The sequence below is a fragment of the Thalassophryne amazonica genome, chromosome 5, assembly GCF_902500255.1.
Source record: "Thalassophryne amazonica chromosome 5, fThaAma1.1, whole genome shotgun sequence".
Taxonomy (NCBI): domain Eukaryota; kingdom Metazoa; phylum Chordata; class Actinopteri; order Batrachoidiformes; family Batrachoididae; genus Thalassophryne; species Thalassophryne amazonica.
The window spans coordinates 55,774,750-55,791,657 of record NC_047107.1 but is presented as its reverse complement, the minus strand read 5'-3'; the positions used below and the strand labels follow the sequence as shown (position 1 = coordinate 55,791,657).

The following is a 16,908-nucleotide window of genomic DNA, read 5'->3' as shown; positions in this document are numbered from 1 at the left end:
GTGTGTGTATGTAAATTGTGTTTGCTAGTATGATTAAAAAAAATGGATCATTTACTTTGAAAACCACTCTGTCCAAGAACCACAAGCTGGTGAAATTGAGGAACAGGAAGTCCAACCTTCAGAAAAAGTGAAGGAGAAGAGCACCACCTAAAGGAAAGTAGCTTCTATTCTCACTGTGTCTGTTGTTCACTGTGTAACTATTGCTGTTTTGCCTGCAGGCTTTCCAAAATTTCCATTTGCATCCTGTCAGATGGCTGACTGTTATGATTTCTGAACCACAGCTTTTATCGTTCTGTCTGTTGTATATTGTGAATGTAACTGCACATGACATTGTGCAAAATGGACAGAACATTCTGGGGACGTGTCCTCTGCATACTAAACTCCATCATGACAGAATGCCACATCTTTTATTTTCCATAAAATACTAGTGGAGTCTCCTGGCTCATTACACAGCTTCATACTGCTTCAACTTTGGATGGGAGGCACAGAGCATCCACATAAGAACAAAAAAGAGTATGAAGTAGAAACGGTCTCTCCTTTCCTTTTTTAATCATCCCTGCCTATGTGTACATTTCTTCCTTTCATACCTTCAGCCAGAGCATTTGAGGCTTCTGCTTCCCTTCTCCTTCTCACAGCTCTTTGTTTTTCTTCTAGCCTCTGTTTTTCTGAGTTTGCTTCATCCCATCTCCCATCCTCCATCAGTCTCTGGTCTGGTCTCAGACGGCTGTCAGTCAATCCGACTCCATCCTCTGGTTCATTTAAAGTCAGTGCCAGTGCTGAGAAGCAGTACATGTTCTCTGCATTCTCCCTGAGCAATACAGAAGCAGAGAACTGATTAGAGAGTTCTGATGTTCTCCAGTTTCTTTCCACCATCTGAGCATTCTGTCCACTAGTTACTGGCTTGTGTCCAACTATAATTAGGATGGGTGAAATGCAGAGGACAACTTTCATTGCAGTGTGACCAACAAAGGCTCTTTCGGTTTGTCAATTACTGATGTTGATTGTAGACTTTCAGTCGTGTGCCTGATGTGGTCCATGAGGTAAACACTTACGGGAGAGGATACTTCTTCCACAACAGTCTGGGGGACAAAGTCTGATAGGTGTCCTGCCTGCCCTCTGATCCACTGGCCCCTCGGCTGCTCTTAATGATCTTGGCACTCTGCATTTTATCATCCCATGTTCCAGAAAGTGTGTAGTGGGCCTGGCCTGCACTGTCTGACACCACACCCATCACCTAGACAGAGGAAAAACAAAGCAGACTATAGTGCTGACTGTGACTATCAGCCAGGAGGATGACATAATACAACCCCCCAATTCCAATGAAGTTGGGACGTTGTGTAAAATGTAAATAAAAACCAGAATACAATGATTTGCAAATCCTCTTCAACCTATATTCAACTGAATACACCACAAAGACAAGATATTTAATGTTCAAACGGATAAACTTTATTGTTTTTGTGTAAATATTTGCTCATTTTGAAATGGATGCCTGCAACACGTTTCAAAAAAGCTGGGACAGGGGCAACAAAAGACTGGGAAAGTTGATCCTGTTTGGAACATTCCACAGGTGAACAGGTTAATTGGAAACAGGTGAGTGTCATGATTGGGTATAAAAGGAGCATCCCCAAAAGGCTCAGCCGTTCACAAGTAAAGATGGGGCGAGGAACAGCGTGAAAAAAATAGTCCAACAGTTTAAGAAGGCTGCGTCCAGCTGGGATCACAGCGGGTGGGATCATCACGACGATGTGCGTGCTACTGCGTGTCAGGGGGCTCTCCTCTGCACCGTTGAGTCCCACAGTTAGACGCCGTTAAAGTTTGTGGGGGCGTGGCTTTGGACGGGGCACTGACGGGGTAGGGGGGAGGGGATGGAACCTAGAGGAGGTGCTACTTTCAAATCTTCCTAGTTCTCTTGCTAGCTCTTCAGGACTACTACCAACTCTAGCTTTAACTAGAGGTTGCACAAAATAGAAAAAAATGTATTCAGCTGAGATAAAGTACTGGGTTAAAGAGTTTCTTCAGTGACATCAGTCTATGTTAAAGCTAATCTGCTAGTGAGGCAGCTGTGTGCCTCATTTCGATCACTGCCGTGGCTCCACAGGAGCATGAACGGAGGTCACTTTGCTCCCAGAGAAAATAGCAGAGATATGTAACAAGATGAAGTAATGCATAATGTCCAGCAGGAGGCAGCATCACACAAACCCACTGCGCCATCTCATGACATCACATCATCAAGGTATCAAGCAAGGGCTGAAAGGGAGCGTTTACCTTCCGTGGCAAGTCCCTGGAGAAATAACTATAGGGAGAAAACTTGAGCTGGCAGGTCTCTTTGGTCCTGTGATTCACAATCTCAATGTCACCCGACTGCACACAGGGCGAAAGAGACAACATATCAGACCTTTTAATTCTACAGTTTGACTGTACATTTAGCCAAGGACAGAAAATGAAATCAAACTCAACAAGGCAAAGAAAGTGGTGGGATTAAAAGGACACAGAAATTAATGGAGAAAATAATATATATACAGTAGTGTTCAGAATAATAGTAGTGCTATGTGACTAAAAAGATTAAGCAGGTTTTGAGTATATTTCTCATTGTTACATGGGAAACAAGGTACCAGTAGATTCAGTAGATTCTCACAAATGATATCATGAATGCTTGGTCTTGTTGGATTTGTGAGAATTTACTGAATCTACTGGTACCTTGTTTCCCATGTAACAATAAGAAATATACTCAAAACCTGATTAATCTTTTTAGTCACATAGCACTACTATTATTCTGAACACTACTGTATATTAAAAAAAAAGAGCAAAGGTGTATAAATGCTGGTGAAGCTCTTAGGCAATGGACAAATAATTTAAATTGTTTTCACTGGGGTAAAAGTTAAATTAGTATTCTGTGTTTGGAACTGTGGATGATCAAACAAACAAACCTGGTCTATCCACAGCTTGCCAACAATGATGTTGTGCACCGTAGAGGTGACTTTTCTCCAAATGTAGTGGTTCCTACTGGAGTGGAAGTGCAGGTGAATGGCACCTGAAAAGACATGACAACAACCAGCATTGGAATATGTACTATGAACTGGTTTATAGCTTGATTTTAACATAAAGTGTCAGCTGAGTTAAGCCTGTTTTGCTGCTATTTGGCATGTTCAAGCTTTTGTAAAATTTCAAAGGTCAGCATAAGTGTCTCATGGAACTGGTTACAGGAACGTTAACTTGACGATGTAACCACAATTCAATGTGTTCAATAGTAGTGGCGGTATGACGGATAAATGCAACCTTTTTAACTTTACATTTGGTGAACAATTTTTGTTAATACTGTCATACTGGTTCAGAATGAGAAACTTCATTCACTGCTTTTCTAAACACATTTATTCCAATGAAGGGTCACGGTGGAAGGTCTACAGGCGGGGTACACCCCAGACAAGCTGCCAGTCTACAACCCCTCTCAAACAGATGTGTTGTACTTGCTACCCATGTCTGTTATATGCTACACTCAACAAAAATATAAACGCAACACTTTTGGTTTTGCTTCCATTTTGTATGAGATGAACTCAAAGATCTAAAACTTTTTCCACATACACAATATCACCATTTCCCTCAAATATTGTTCACAAACCAGTCTAAATCTGTGATAGTGAGCACTTCTCCTTTGCTGAGATAATCCATCCCACCTCACAGGTGTGCCATATCAAGATGCTGATTAGACACCATGATTAGTGCACAGGTGTGCCTTAGACTGTCCATGATAAAAGGCCACTCTGAAAGGTGCAGTTTTGTTCTATTGGGGGGGGATACCAGGCAGTATCTGGTGTGACCAATATTTGCCTCATGCAGTGCAACATATCTCCTTCGCATAGAGTTGATCAGGTTGTCAATTGTGGCCTGTGGAATGTTGGTCCACTCCTCTTCAATGGCTGTGCGAAGTTGCTGGATATTGGCAGGAACTGGTACACGCTGTCGTATACGCCGGTCCAGAGCATCCCAAACATGCTCAATGGGTGACATGTCCGGTGAGTATGCCGGCCATGCAAGAACTGGGACATTTTCAGCTTGCAAGAACTGTGTACAGATCCTTGCAACATGGGGCCGTGCATTATCCTGCTGCAACATGAGTTGATGTTCTTGGATCTATGGCACAACAATGGGCCTCAGGATCTCGTGACGGTATCTCTGTGCATTCAAAATGCCATCAATAAAATGCACCTGTGTTCTTCGTCCATAACAGACGCCTGCCCATACCATAACCCCACCGCCACCATGGGCCACTCGATCCACAACATTGACATCCGAAAACCGCTCACCCACACGATGCCACACACGCTGTCTGCCATCTGCCCTGGACAGTGTGAACCAGGATTCATCCGTGAAGAGAACACCTCTCCAACGTGCCAAACGCCAGCGAATGTGAGCATTTGCCCACTCAAGTCGGTTACGACGACGAACTAGAGTCAGGTCGAGACCCCGATGAGGACGACGAGCATGCAGATGAGCTTCCCTGAGACGGTTTCTGACAGTTTGTGCAGAAATTCTTTGGTTATGCAAACCGATTGTTTCAGCAGCTGTCCAAGTGGCTGGTCCCAGACGATCTTGGAGGTGAACATGCTGGATGTGGAGGTCCTGGGCTGGTGTGGTTACACGTGGTCTGCGGTTGTGAGGCTGGTTGGATGCACTGCCAAATTCTCTGAAATGCCTTTGGAGACGGCTTATGGTAGAGAAATGAACATTCAACACACGAGCAACAGCTCTGGTTGACATTCCTGCTGTCAGCATGCCAATTGCACGCTCCCTCAAATCTTGCGACATCTGTGGCATTGTGCTGTGTGATAAAACTGCACCTTTCAGAGTGGCCTTTTATTGTGGGCAGTCTAAGGCACACCTGTGCACTAATCATGGTGTCTAATCAGCATCTTGATATGGCACACCTGTGAGGTGGGATGGATTATCTCAGCAAAGGAGAAGTGTTCACTATCACAGATTTACACTGGTTTGTGAACAATATTTGAGGGAAATGGTGATATTGTGTATGTGGAAAAAGTTTTAGATCTTTGAGTTCATCTCATACAAAATGGGAGCAAAACCAAAAGTGTTGCGTTTATATTTTTGTTGAGTGTATTTATGCTCGGCCAACAACAGCTGGCTTCTTGTTCTGGGCTTCTTCGATGCGAACCTTCTGTTAGTGTATACTGAAAAGAAAAGAAATGAAAAAAAAAAAAAAAGCTTGTTGGAAGCACATGACTTAAATAATTGACACATGATCAGAACATGTCCAAGTAACACATTATTTTTTGTTTGAAACTGAAATACATAAGAAAATTATGTTATCTGGACCAGTGGTGGGCACAGTTCTACTAATCTGCTAACCGCTAATTATCAGAGCTAATGTTTTCATTATCGGATTAGCTTTTCAGATAACTTTGAAAACCATCAGCGGACCAATTAGCTTTCAAAAAATATAGGTCCGATAATTTTTAGACTGCTAACATATTTTTGCAGGCGTAGTGAATAAAGATTAACTTTCTCCAGGAGTGTCAGGAAGGGCATACGGCATAACACCTGTGCCAAATATGGGAGCAGATCTAGCTGTATCCGCTGTGGCGACCCCGAACAAAAAAAAACAGGAGCAGTCGAATGGACACAACAGTGAATAAAGATTAACAGTTAAAAACATTTGTGAAGTCTGAAATCAAAGACTTTAGTACCTACGTGTTAAATGTTTTTCAGTAGACAGACAGCTCTGAGGAAAATAATCAATAATTTGTGTAAGTATTCTTGTGTATGATTTTGTTACTTGTTTAATTGTCTTTTAATTACCGGTATCTGATTTTTTTTTGTTACCCTGTAATAGATTCCCACTTGATGGTAAAGCTGGAGAAGGTTATACTTAGAAAGCATTTGCATGCAAGTTGTCTATGTTATCTCAATAACACCCTAACTTTCAAACAGGATTTTTTTTTTTTTTTTTTTTAGGGTTTCAGTTCTAAAACTTTTTGACAGCCATCTGTGAGAGTCCACACAGATGGTCAAAATCGGCCGGTGGCCCAGAGTGTGATGCACATGTTCACAACCCTCCGGGCGCCGTCAAGACAGGTCACCTATCCGACGGTGGTCCATCTACAATCTGAGGACCATGTGACCACAATTTACATATTCCGATGGCGGTAAAACAGGATCTGAAATGATTTGAGCACATACGAGGGAACCTCGAGATGGATCTGGCACGGAAAATAATAATGTCCACCCCCGGCAACACAAACAGTTTACATGTATGTGGCACGCTTCATCATGATCATAATTATGAATTATTATTATGTACAGTGAATGTGAACAGCGGCTATCAAACCAAAAACACTGTGCGCTATTGTGCACACGCCGCCGCAAATCTGAACAGGCTGTTATAGCCACAATAGACCTTACAGTACAGATATTTGTCCATTCCTTCCCATGGGCAACGTAAATAATGTGAACTGTTGTCTCCATCATATCTCATATATACCATGAGCTGTACCTCTCCGTGATGTGTAGTAACGCATCATTGCACGCGTCAGGCCCGGAGCTGAATGGATCTCACTGCTGTAATAAATGATCACCTTCTAACTCTGTACGAGATATGACATGGAACTGTTGTGCCAGGCTGTGACAGCATTAATAAACATGAATATCACCTCCAATAGCGGTCCAGGAGTGTTTCACAGCACAGACGTGGAGCCGGACCGCAGCTTTGGTTAAAATCCTCTCACCCGGCTGTTGTGTGCTGGAATGAACCACGCAAAAATAAATCCTATGTGATAATCCATGAGCTTAGTGGCTCATGCAGCGTTATGTATACACACACACACACACACACATGGCCGAGTGATAATTTCAGCCCCAAGCATGTGCGCGGGGTGCACGTGCACCATGCACATATGCACACTGTGCACTCGCGCATGAGGAACACAGCGCTGCCTCTCACTCCATCCTGTGTTTTCCATCGAGACGTTTTGACATCAGCCAGTCTTCAGTGCCTTTTATGGCCATCTGACAGCAGTCTGTGTCATCTAAACTGTTGTCTACATGCGCTTTGAATGCTATTGTGCAGGTGTGAATGAGGTAATCTAGATGCATACTGACACTGCTGACCATGCCTCTTTCCCTCCCGACTGCGTCGGATTATGGCAATATTAGCCATCTCGGGCTGCTTCCTGCACATTCTTGCTATGTGTGACGGGGGCTTAAATTTGTGTGAAAAGGCTCATAAATCTGTCTTGATGCATTCATTCCTCTATCTATATGTTTTGCAGGAGGAAGTTCAGAGGGGGATGATTGAGATGTTTAACAAAATGCCGGCCTATTTTAACTGCTTCCTAATATGAACTGCCTTACCCAGAGGCATTATGGAGAGGTATTTGCCACGAAACTTGCTAGCAATGGTGATTTCCTGCCACAGGGTCCAGCCTCGTTGAGAAATCACGTGATGTGCAGCTGCAGGGGGATGATGGCTCACCTGAGAGGGCAAAAGATCTTAAAGGTAAAACCCAGACTAGCAAAATAGAAGACGGCTTCATATAATCTCCAATCATTACACGTATTTGAAAGGTGATTTTGTTTGTGGCTCTCCACCCTCTGAATGGTGGCCATGTTACCTGTTCACACAGCGAACGATACCCAAAGTCTTCCAGGCGATCAAGCTCGTAGGTCTCACCCAGGAGGGGGTTGAAGGGCTTGGCGGTCCGATGAACAGTGGTGGAGTAGGAAGAGACGGAGAAGGCAGCGACCAGGCACATTTGCTCCAGAGAGGAGTCACAGTGCGCTGCCTTGTCTAGAAGCTCATGATACTCCAGGTCCTCTGTGAGACGCTGCAGCATTGACAAAGGCTCATTGAAATTTACCTAAATGATAGACATAAAGGCAAAATGTGAGCTAAACTATGATTTAAACATTTATTCACAAAAACAAACAAACGTACAAAAAACACAAGCTTAACAGGCTTACAGGCATGGGAATTTTAGAAAGTTCCTTGCCGATGCAGTTCTTCATGATGCTCCACAAATTGAGGGAGTAGTTGGGCTTGTGTGGGATGCGAGTCCGCCTTTGTCTGCGTGGCTGCAGCCCCTTCCCTGGCACATTGTTACAGTTTAGGGTCACCTGAGATTAAGTATGAGGGCATAAAAAGTAATCATAATGTGGCATTTTAACTTTGTGTACTATAAATTAGGGCATGTTATGTCTCAGAAAAACTTTTAATTGTAGTGGCAGCACATCACCGTGTGGGAGAGACACAACAAGTGACAAACAGGAGGAGAGGCAAAATAAGAGAGACATGATTATGAGAGCAAGAGAAAAGTGAAGAGAGAAGTGTAAATATATGAGTGATAATTAAGATCGAGTTCACTGTGGCAGCCATATATCTTTAATAACACAGGGGAGTAGAGTCTGTGTGTGTGTGTGTGTGTGTGTGTGTGTGTGTGTGTGTGTGTGTGTGTGTGTGTGTGTGTGTGTGTGTGTGTGTGTGTGTGTGTGTGTGTGTGCAAACAGCAAGTGAAGGCAGACATATAATTAATAAGCTGAACTTGCCAATGATACCATGAAAAGTTACACTGTAAACCCAAAATGTTCAAAAAAATTAAATAGATTCAGTACAACAAACATAATAAAAAAATAAATAAATGAATAATTCTGCTATGTTAAATATTTTGGAAAAACCCTCTTCTAAGAACTCAAATATTTCAAGTTACTGTGATATTTGCATCCATCCATCCATCCATCCATTTTCTTCCGCTTTATCCGGAGTCGGGTCGCGGGGGCAGCAGCTCAAGCAAAGCCGCCCAGACCTCCCGATCCACACACACCTCCCCCAGCTCCTCCGGGGGAACCCCAAGGCGTTCCCAAGCCAGCCGAGAGATGTAGTCCTACCAGCGTGTCCTGGGTCTTCCCCGGGGCCTCCTCCCAATGGGACGTACCCAGAACACCTCTCCAGCGAGGTGTCCAGGGGGCATCCGGAAAAGATGCCCGAGCCACCTCAACTGACTCCTTTCGATGTGCAGGAGCAGCGGCTCGACTCCGAGCTCCTCCCAAGTGACCGAGCTCCTCACCCTATCTCTAAGGGAGTGCCCAGCCACCCTACGGAGGAAACTCATCTCGGCCGCTTGTACTTGAGATCTCGTTCTTTCGGTCATGAGCCAAATCTCATGACCATAGGTGAGGATCGGAACGTAGATCGATCGGTAAATCGAGAGCTTTGCCCCCCTGCTCAGCTCTCTCTTCACCATGACGGTCCGGTACAGTGACCGCATCACTGCAGATGCTGCACCGATCCGTCTATCGATCTCACGCTCCATCCGTCCCTCACTCGTGAACAAGACCCTGAGATACTTAAACTCCTCCACTTGAGGCAAGGACACTCCACCGACCTGAAGAGGGCAAAACACCTTTTTCCGGTCGAGAACCATGGCCTTGGATTTGGAGGTGCTGATTTTCATCCCAGACGCTTCACACTCGGCTAAAAACCGCCCCAGTGCACGCTGAAGGTCCTGATTTGACGAAGCCAACAGAACCACATCATCCGCAAACAGCAGAGACGAGATTCTGTGGTTCCCAAACCAGACCCCCTCTACACCCTGGCTGCGCCTAGAAATTCTGTCCATAAAAATAATGAACAGAACCGTGACAAAGGGCAGCCCTGGCGGAGGCCAACGTGCACTGAAAACAGGTTTGACTTACTACCGGCAATGCGAACCAAGCTCCTTCTGCGGTCTTACAGGGACTGGATAGCCCTTAGCAAAGGACCCCGGACCCCGTACTCCCAGAGGGTGCCCCGAGGGACACGGTCGAACGCCTTCTCCAGATCCATATTTGCATCCTTTTGAGTTTATTAAACTTTCATTTTTGATTAATTTGAACTTTAATTATGGATTAAGTAAGTGCCACTTGTAAGTATAATTTTAATTTACTTATTTCTGTCCAAACCCTGGACTAAAACCACAGGCAGGCCTCGAGGTAAACAGGCAGGCCTCGAGGTAAACAAGAAACCAGAGGACGTATTGAAGACCCCACTTAGGCCAGACATTGTGCTGTTCTCAAAAAACATCAAGCAAGTGGTGCCTTGGGAAGAGCAAATGGAGGAATCCAAGTGGAAAAGGGGGGATATGCTGAACTGGAGGAGGAATGCTGCAAGAGGAGTTGTCGCGTGTGGTATATACAGATCAAATTGAGGGTGAGGAGCTTTGCAGGGAAATCACTGTACAGGGCCAATAACCTCCTGGGGATCACTGGGGTGAGCAGAAGACAAGCCATCAGTAGAACAGCAGAGGGTGCAGAGAAAGCTTCATGATGGCTGAGGTTCAAAAGCGATAAGCTGTGGACTAATGCTACTTGGACATAGGGATGGAACTGATCATTCCCAGTCAAGTCACCACAATGAGGAGATCTGAAGCTGAAAGACCTGAAACCCCTGGGGAGCCCTGGTAGTCTCACTGACAATGTGTCCAAATACATCTTTAGATGATAATAATGACTTGGATTTATAGTGCTATTCAAAACACACAAAACGCTTTACAAGTTGCATTATTCATTCACTCGCACGTTCACACACATTGGTGGTGATAAGCTACTAGTGCAGCCACAGCTGCCCTGGGGCAAACTGACAGAAGCGTGTCTGCCATTCTGCGCTTATGGCCCCTTTGACCACCACCTCATTCATACACAGACAAGGTGGGTTAAGTGTCTTACCCAAGGACACAAAGGCAACATGCAGATTTTTGACAGGCTGGGAGCCAGATTCAAACCGTCGACCATTCGGTCATAAGATGGCTCGCTCAACCAACCGAGCCATTGCCGCCCCAATGTTCTACCACCTACTGTATAAAAAGCAATAAAGCAGTAAAAGCAATTATAATGTGTATGGTGAAGGATAAACCTCTAACTGATTTCTGTGCTGAGACTATTACACATGTAATAACCAATTATACTGAACTTGACCAAGAAAGAATTTAGGAAGACTGGAGTTCAGTAGCTTTGCCTTAAAATTTTTATGAACCTGCGAAATGGCTTGAGCATTAGAGGTTTGTTTGTTTATTTGACAGGCATGATTAATTAAGGATTTCATCTTTGACCCAGACAACGTGGTGGCTAAGCAGTTAGCGTGTTTGTTTCTAGAGCAGAAGATTCCTGTTCAAGACCACCCCTGCCCATACTCCATGTAATGGAATAATGAGTTGCATCAGGAAGCATATTTTGCATAAAACCTGTGCCAAATCAACATGCAAATATGTAACACATCTGGTGTGGCAATCTCAAGTGAAAAAGGGCGAAGCTGAAAAAACTTACTGTTTAATCTTTGATCCACACTCCCAGGCAGAAGGTGGTGGTAGTGAGCATAAAATGAAGAAGACATTTACCTATAGTTGCTCAATGCAATCTAGGCAACAAATTGCCACAAAGAGTCGAGTTAAGTGTTGAGCCACATGACTTTGAATTTCACAAGTTAAAGAATTTCACTTAAGTTTAATTAAAACATTACAAATTAAGTTAACAATGCAGCATAGTGGCCAAGTGGTTGGTGAACTTGGTTCCAAAGCAGAAGGTTCTTGGTTCAAGACCACACATGGTCATTCTCCATATAACATGGAGTTGAGTCAGGAAGGACATCTCATGTAAAACTAGTGCTAACTTAACATGCAGATCCATATCGCAGATCCATATCAGATCTGCTGCCGTGACCCCGAGTGAAAAAGGGAGAAACTGAAAAAACTGATTTTACAAATAAAACTACGTAATAAGCTAACATAAAAGAGTGTGTTTATAGAATTATTAATTTTAAGTTTTGTTAACTTCATCCTCATCCTCCATCATCTCCACAGAAGTGATTGAAAACTTTAAGTCACAGTCACTGAAAATATTTGAGTTTAGTTATTAATCAACACATTAATCTGACTGTAATTAAAAGGTACATATAGCACATACACCAAATATTTAAAGCTTTGACATTTAAATTCATTAACAAAAGATTTTAAGGTAATCAGTTACCTTAATTTTCTTGAGTTCTGTTAACTTGTCTGGGTTTACAGTGCAGAAGTGTTTGACAATAGCAGTACCAGTCGTCAGAATTACTAGGCTGGCCGACACTTACGTGGTCATCATGCAACCAGTCATTTGGATGTCCGCCACTCGCTCCACTCAAGTGGCTTTGTGAAAGTCTGAAATAGAATAAAATTATCTTCACCCTCACAGCCTCATTATCAATCGTTTACACACAGCGAAGGCAAAACAATGTTCCATACAATTTTGATCCTTAAAGTTGAAAGATAACGTATTACAGTAACTATAACAACAAATGAAAAAGGAACATGCATTATGTATATATATATATATATATATATATATATATATATATATATATATGTACTCAACAAAAATATAAACGCAACACTTTTGGTTTTGCTCCCATTTTGTATGAGATGAACTCAAAGATCTAAAACTTTTTCCACATACACAATATCACCATTTCCCTCAAATATTGTTCATAAACCAGTCTAAATCTGTGATAGTGAGCACTTCTCCTTTGCTGAGATAATCCATCCCACCTCACAGGTGTGCCATATCAAGATGCTGATTAGACACCATGATTAGTGCACAGGTGTGCCTTAGACTGTCCACAATAAAAGGCCACTCTGAAAGGTGCAGTTTTGTTTTATTGGGGGGGGATACCAGTCAGTATCTGGTGTGACCACCATTTGCCTCATGCAGTGCAACACATCTCCTTCGCATAGAGTTGATCAGGTTGTCAATTGTGGCCTGTGGAATGTTGGTCCACTCCTCTTCAATGGCTGTGCGAAGTTGCGACGACGAACTGGAGTCAGGTCGAGACCCTGATGAGGACGACTAGCATGCAGATGAGCTTCCCTGAGACGGTTTCTGACAGTTTGTGCAGAAATTCTTTGGTTATGCAAACCGATTGTTTCAGCAGCTGTCCGAGGGCTGGTCTCAGACGATCTTGGAGGTGAACATGCTGGATGTGGAGGTCCTGGGCTGGTGTGGTTACACATGGTCTGCAGTTGTGAGGCTGGTTGGATGTACTGCCAAATTCTCTGAAACGCCTTTGGAGACGGCTTATGGTAGAGAAATGAACATTCAATACACGAGCAACAGCTCTGGTTGACATTCCTGCTGTCAGCATGCCAATTGCACGCTCCCTCAAATCTTGCGACATCTGTGGCATTGTGCTGTGTGATAAAACTGCACCTTTCAGAGTGGCCTTTTATTGTGGCCAGTCTAAGGCACACCTGTGCACTAATCATGGTGTCTAATCAGCATCTTGATATGGCACACCTGTGAGGTGGGATGGATTATCTCAGCAAAGGAGAAGTGCTCACTATCACAGATTTAGCCTGGTTTGTGAACAATATTTGAGGGAAATGGTGATATTGTGTATGTGGAAAAAGTTTTAGATCTTTGAGTTCATCTCATACAAAATGGGAGCAAAAACAAAAGTGTTGCGTTTATATTTTTGTTGAGTATATGTATATATATGACAGATAAAACAAAGACATCACAAGCTCTCTGAATTGTTCCCCAGAAGACTGCGGTCCACCAGGACCAAAACCACACAGCATAAGCCCAACTTCTTCCAGACTGCATTCCACTTAATCAGTGAGACCCAGGATCCCAAATGTCAAAAGTCATACACACCTTTTCTTATGACACTTTCCATGCTCTCTAAAGGTAATTTGTCTTTTTCCTGATTCACTTATTTATTTACTGTCTTTTGCATTCATTGCACCAATGACTGCAACTCACTTACCTTGTGGTATATTTATCAATCAATCAATCAACTTTTTTCTTATATAGCGCCAAATCACAACAAACAGTTGCCCCAAGGCGCTCCATATTGTAAGGCAAGGCCATACAATAACTATGAAAAACCCCAACGGTCAAAACGACCCCCTATGAGCAAGCACCTGGCAACAGTAGGAAGGAAAAACTCCCTTTTAACAGGAAGAAACCTCCAGCAGAACCAGGCTCAGGGAGGGGCAGTCTTCTGCTGAGACTGGTTGGGGCTGAGGGAAAAAACCAGGAAAAAGACATGCCGTGAAGGGGGGCAGAGATCGATCACTAATGATTAAATGCAGAGTGATGCATACGGAGCAAAAAGAGAAAGGAACAGTGCATCATGGGAACCCCCCCACAATCTACGTCTAAAGCAGCATAACCAAGGGATGGTCCAGGGTCACCCGATCCAGCCCTAACTATAAGCCTTAGCGAAAAGGAAAGTTTTAAGCCTAATCTTAAAAGTAGAGAGGGTATCTGTCTCCCTGATCTGAATTGGGAGCTGGTTCCACAGGAGAGGAGCCTGAAAGCTGAAGGCTCTGCCTCCCATTCTACTCTTACAAACCCTAGGAACTACAAGTAAGTATTTATGATTATCGTTAGTCATCATCGGACCAAAGATAATTCTCTGCACATGAAAAGTTGGCAATAAACCTGCTTCTGATTTAGAATGACAGCAGAAGTTTTACAGTTAATACCCCCATCACACGAGAGGCAGAATGCTGTCCAAATGAAAATTCGACCCACATTCCGGAGGTGTCGTGGTGCATTTGAGGACGTTAGACAGCAGTCTGAGAGCAGACTAAACAGTCGGCCAGCTTCCTGTGGCCCGCCTGAATGTTTTGCATATGTGCAAAACAGTCAAGGTGCAGTTAAAGTGGAAATATACCGATTGGCGGTCAGAGTGCAGTCTGACCGCAATCTGACTGCTATCTAAATATTTGTATAGCATGAAAAGTAATCAAAGTAATCATTCAAATAATCTGATCGTGTTCCTGGCACAGTTCAACATGATCCGCCACGCACCCAATGTCCCGATTGTGCCTGAATATACCACAAGTGCAGTGAGAGTGCTGCTGCAATATATTTCCTCCACCCACAACTGGACCTCACTCTTACAGCAATGTAAGTATACATAATCATAGTAATAGTCATAATCTCACTGCATTCTGACAGCTGTCTAAGTAATCCTAATGTGTTCCACATACATTTGTACTGCATTTGGAGGCTTAATGCGCATGGAGTGTGCACGAATCATTTGGAGCAGGTCGAGGAGCAGTCTGTGTGGTCGGACAGCTGTCTTCCGCAATCCTGATTCCCTCCCAGATGTGGCACGAATTGTGTTTGTTTTGTTTACATTATGCCTGGGTCGGCTGGATTCTTGCTAAGTGTGATGGGGCCCTAACCACCAAAGGCCAGCTAAAAGGCTCATGTGGAAAACATTTCAAATTTAAATTCATTTCTCCTCTAAATATGTCAAGAGTTTTTAAAGAGTGACCATAAAAAATGAATCCCAACAGGGAAAACATCTTTGTGTCACTTTGATGTGTACAATGTTCATTTTCAGGTGTGAGAAACATATTAACTGTAATAGCGTTAACACTCATAGTGTTACTTTATGACACATGCACGCTCCCTCAAATCTTGCGACATCTGTGGCATTGTGCTGTGTGATAAAACTGCACCTTTCAGAGTGGCCTTTTATTGTGGGCAGTCTAAGGCACACCTGTGCACTAATCATGGTGTCTAATCAGCATCTTGATATGACACACCTGTGAGGTGGGATGGATTATCTCAGCAAAGGAGAAGTGCTCACTATCACAGATTTAGACTGGTTTGTGAACAATATTTGAGGGAAATGGTGATATTGTGTATGTGGAAAAAGTTTTAGATCTTTGAGTTCATCTAATACAAAATGGGAGCAAAACCAAAAGTGTTGCGTTTATATTTTTGTTGAGTGTAGTTACTGTAAAAGTACCTTTATTGCTGTGGTAGGTCACAAACTTATGGTTAATTTTATTGCTAGTGAGTTTGATCTTTTATATGGGATCTTGCAGATGACATGAAGGAGGGATCACACATGCCAGGTTCAAAATTTGCACTGCATTCAGTGGAAACTGGGAACTCACAATTTCTGACTTACCGCTAAGAAAACTACATCTAACAAAGGCTTAAAAAACAGGCTCCCCACTATCTCATTTTGGCAACACAAGCAAAAAAAAAATAAATAAATAAATAAATAAAATAAAATAATAATAATTTTTGACAGTAAACTGCAATTTATGTTAGCGTTGACAACTGACACAGCAGTTGTCTTTCTTTGTTGTCTTTCTTGTCTAGCAGATATTGGTGGTCAAGGTTTGTGAGTTATGTCTCTGTTGTTTCCATTTTATGTCATTTTTGTCACTTTCAGTCACAACTGAAGGTCTACCAGGCTTCTGTGTCATCTGACCCTACATACTGGAAAACTGAGTTTTCCAGTTTGTCATGGTGCCTTGCCACTAAATTTTAATTCACGAGTCAAAATTCTAAATTGATAACTGATTTAGGGTCATTTTGGGATGCTGAATTCTTCTATCACATCATGTTTTTTGCAGTTTGAATGTTCTGTGTTGATGGATTACGCAAAAGTTGCTCATTCACTCACGGGTTTGACGCCACTAATCGTGCACAAAAGCAGCTTCAAAAGCATAGTTTTTAAACCAGGTTCGGGAAATGTGAACAAAGACCTGTAATATCATTTATGGTGCAAAAGAGGTGTGCAGGATTGCAGCTTTTGCTCCAGTGCTTAATACAAGAAGTATGTTTCCATATCAAACAAGCATATTTGTTTGTTACTGTGTACAAACGGTGTTTTGCTCTTGCTTGCCTCTACTGGTGGTTGGCTCTCACTGCGGTATTGTATCAATTCCTGTTCCGGAGCACAGCGGTGTTTTGCTGTATCTGTTAGCTGTTTAATCTGCGCAGTTAGATTGATCTAGTTATCTAGATAACGATTTGTTTCCCCAGTGTAATCTTAACGTGCCTTAACTAAAGCACTCCCTCTGCTGAATCACCTCTAAATTATTTACACATTATTCACTTTGCGTGTTTTTAGGAATCCGC

General features: G+C 43.0%; 1 protein-coding gene across 2 annotated transcripts in view; it reads right to left on the bottom strand.

Moving 5' to 3' along the window:
- Nucleotides 1–16,908, bottom strand: part of si:ch211-106a19.1 (uncharacterized protein LOC561797 homolog) — a 193,442-nt gene that overhangs the window by 14,397 nt on the left and 162,137 nt on the right. For both annotated transcript variants that reach the window (XM_034170314.1, XM_034170313.1), the window contains 8 exons: nucleotides 12,107–12,173; nucleotides 7,972–8,124; nucleotides 7,623–7,868; nucleotides 7,363–7,483; nucleotides 2,928–3,031; nucleotides 2,266–2,361; nucleotides 1,053–1,234; nucleotides 588–808 (listed from right to left, as the gene is read on the bottom strand). In XM_034170314.1, the coding sequence (XP_034026205.1) occupies nucleotides 588–808; nucleotides 1,053–1,234; nucleotides 2,266–2,361; nucleotides 2,928–3,031; nucleotides 7,363–7,483; nucleotides 7,623–7,868; nucleotides 7,972–8,124; nucleotides 12,107–12,173 (1,190 nt within the window). The remainder of the gene's footprint in view (nucleotides 1–587; nucleotides 809–1,052; nucleotides 1,235–2,265; nucleotides 2,362–2,927; nucleotides 3,032–7,362; nucleotides 7,484–7,622; nucleotides 7,869–7,971; nucleotides 8,125–12,106; nucleotides 12,174–16,908) is intronic.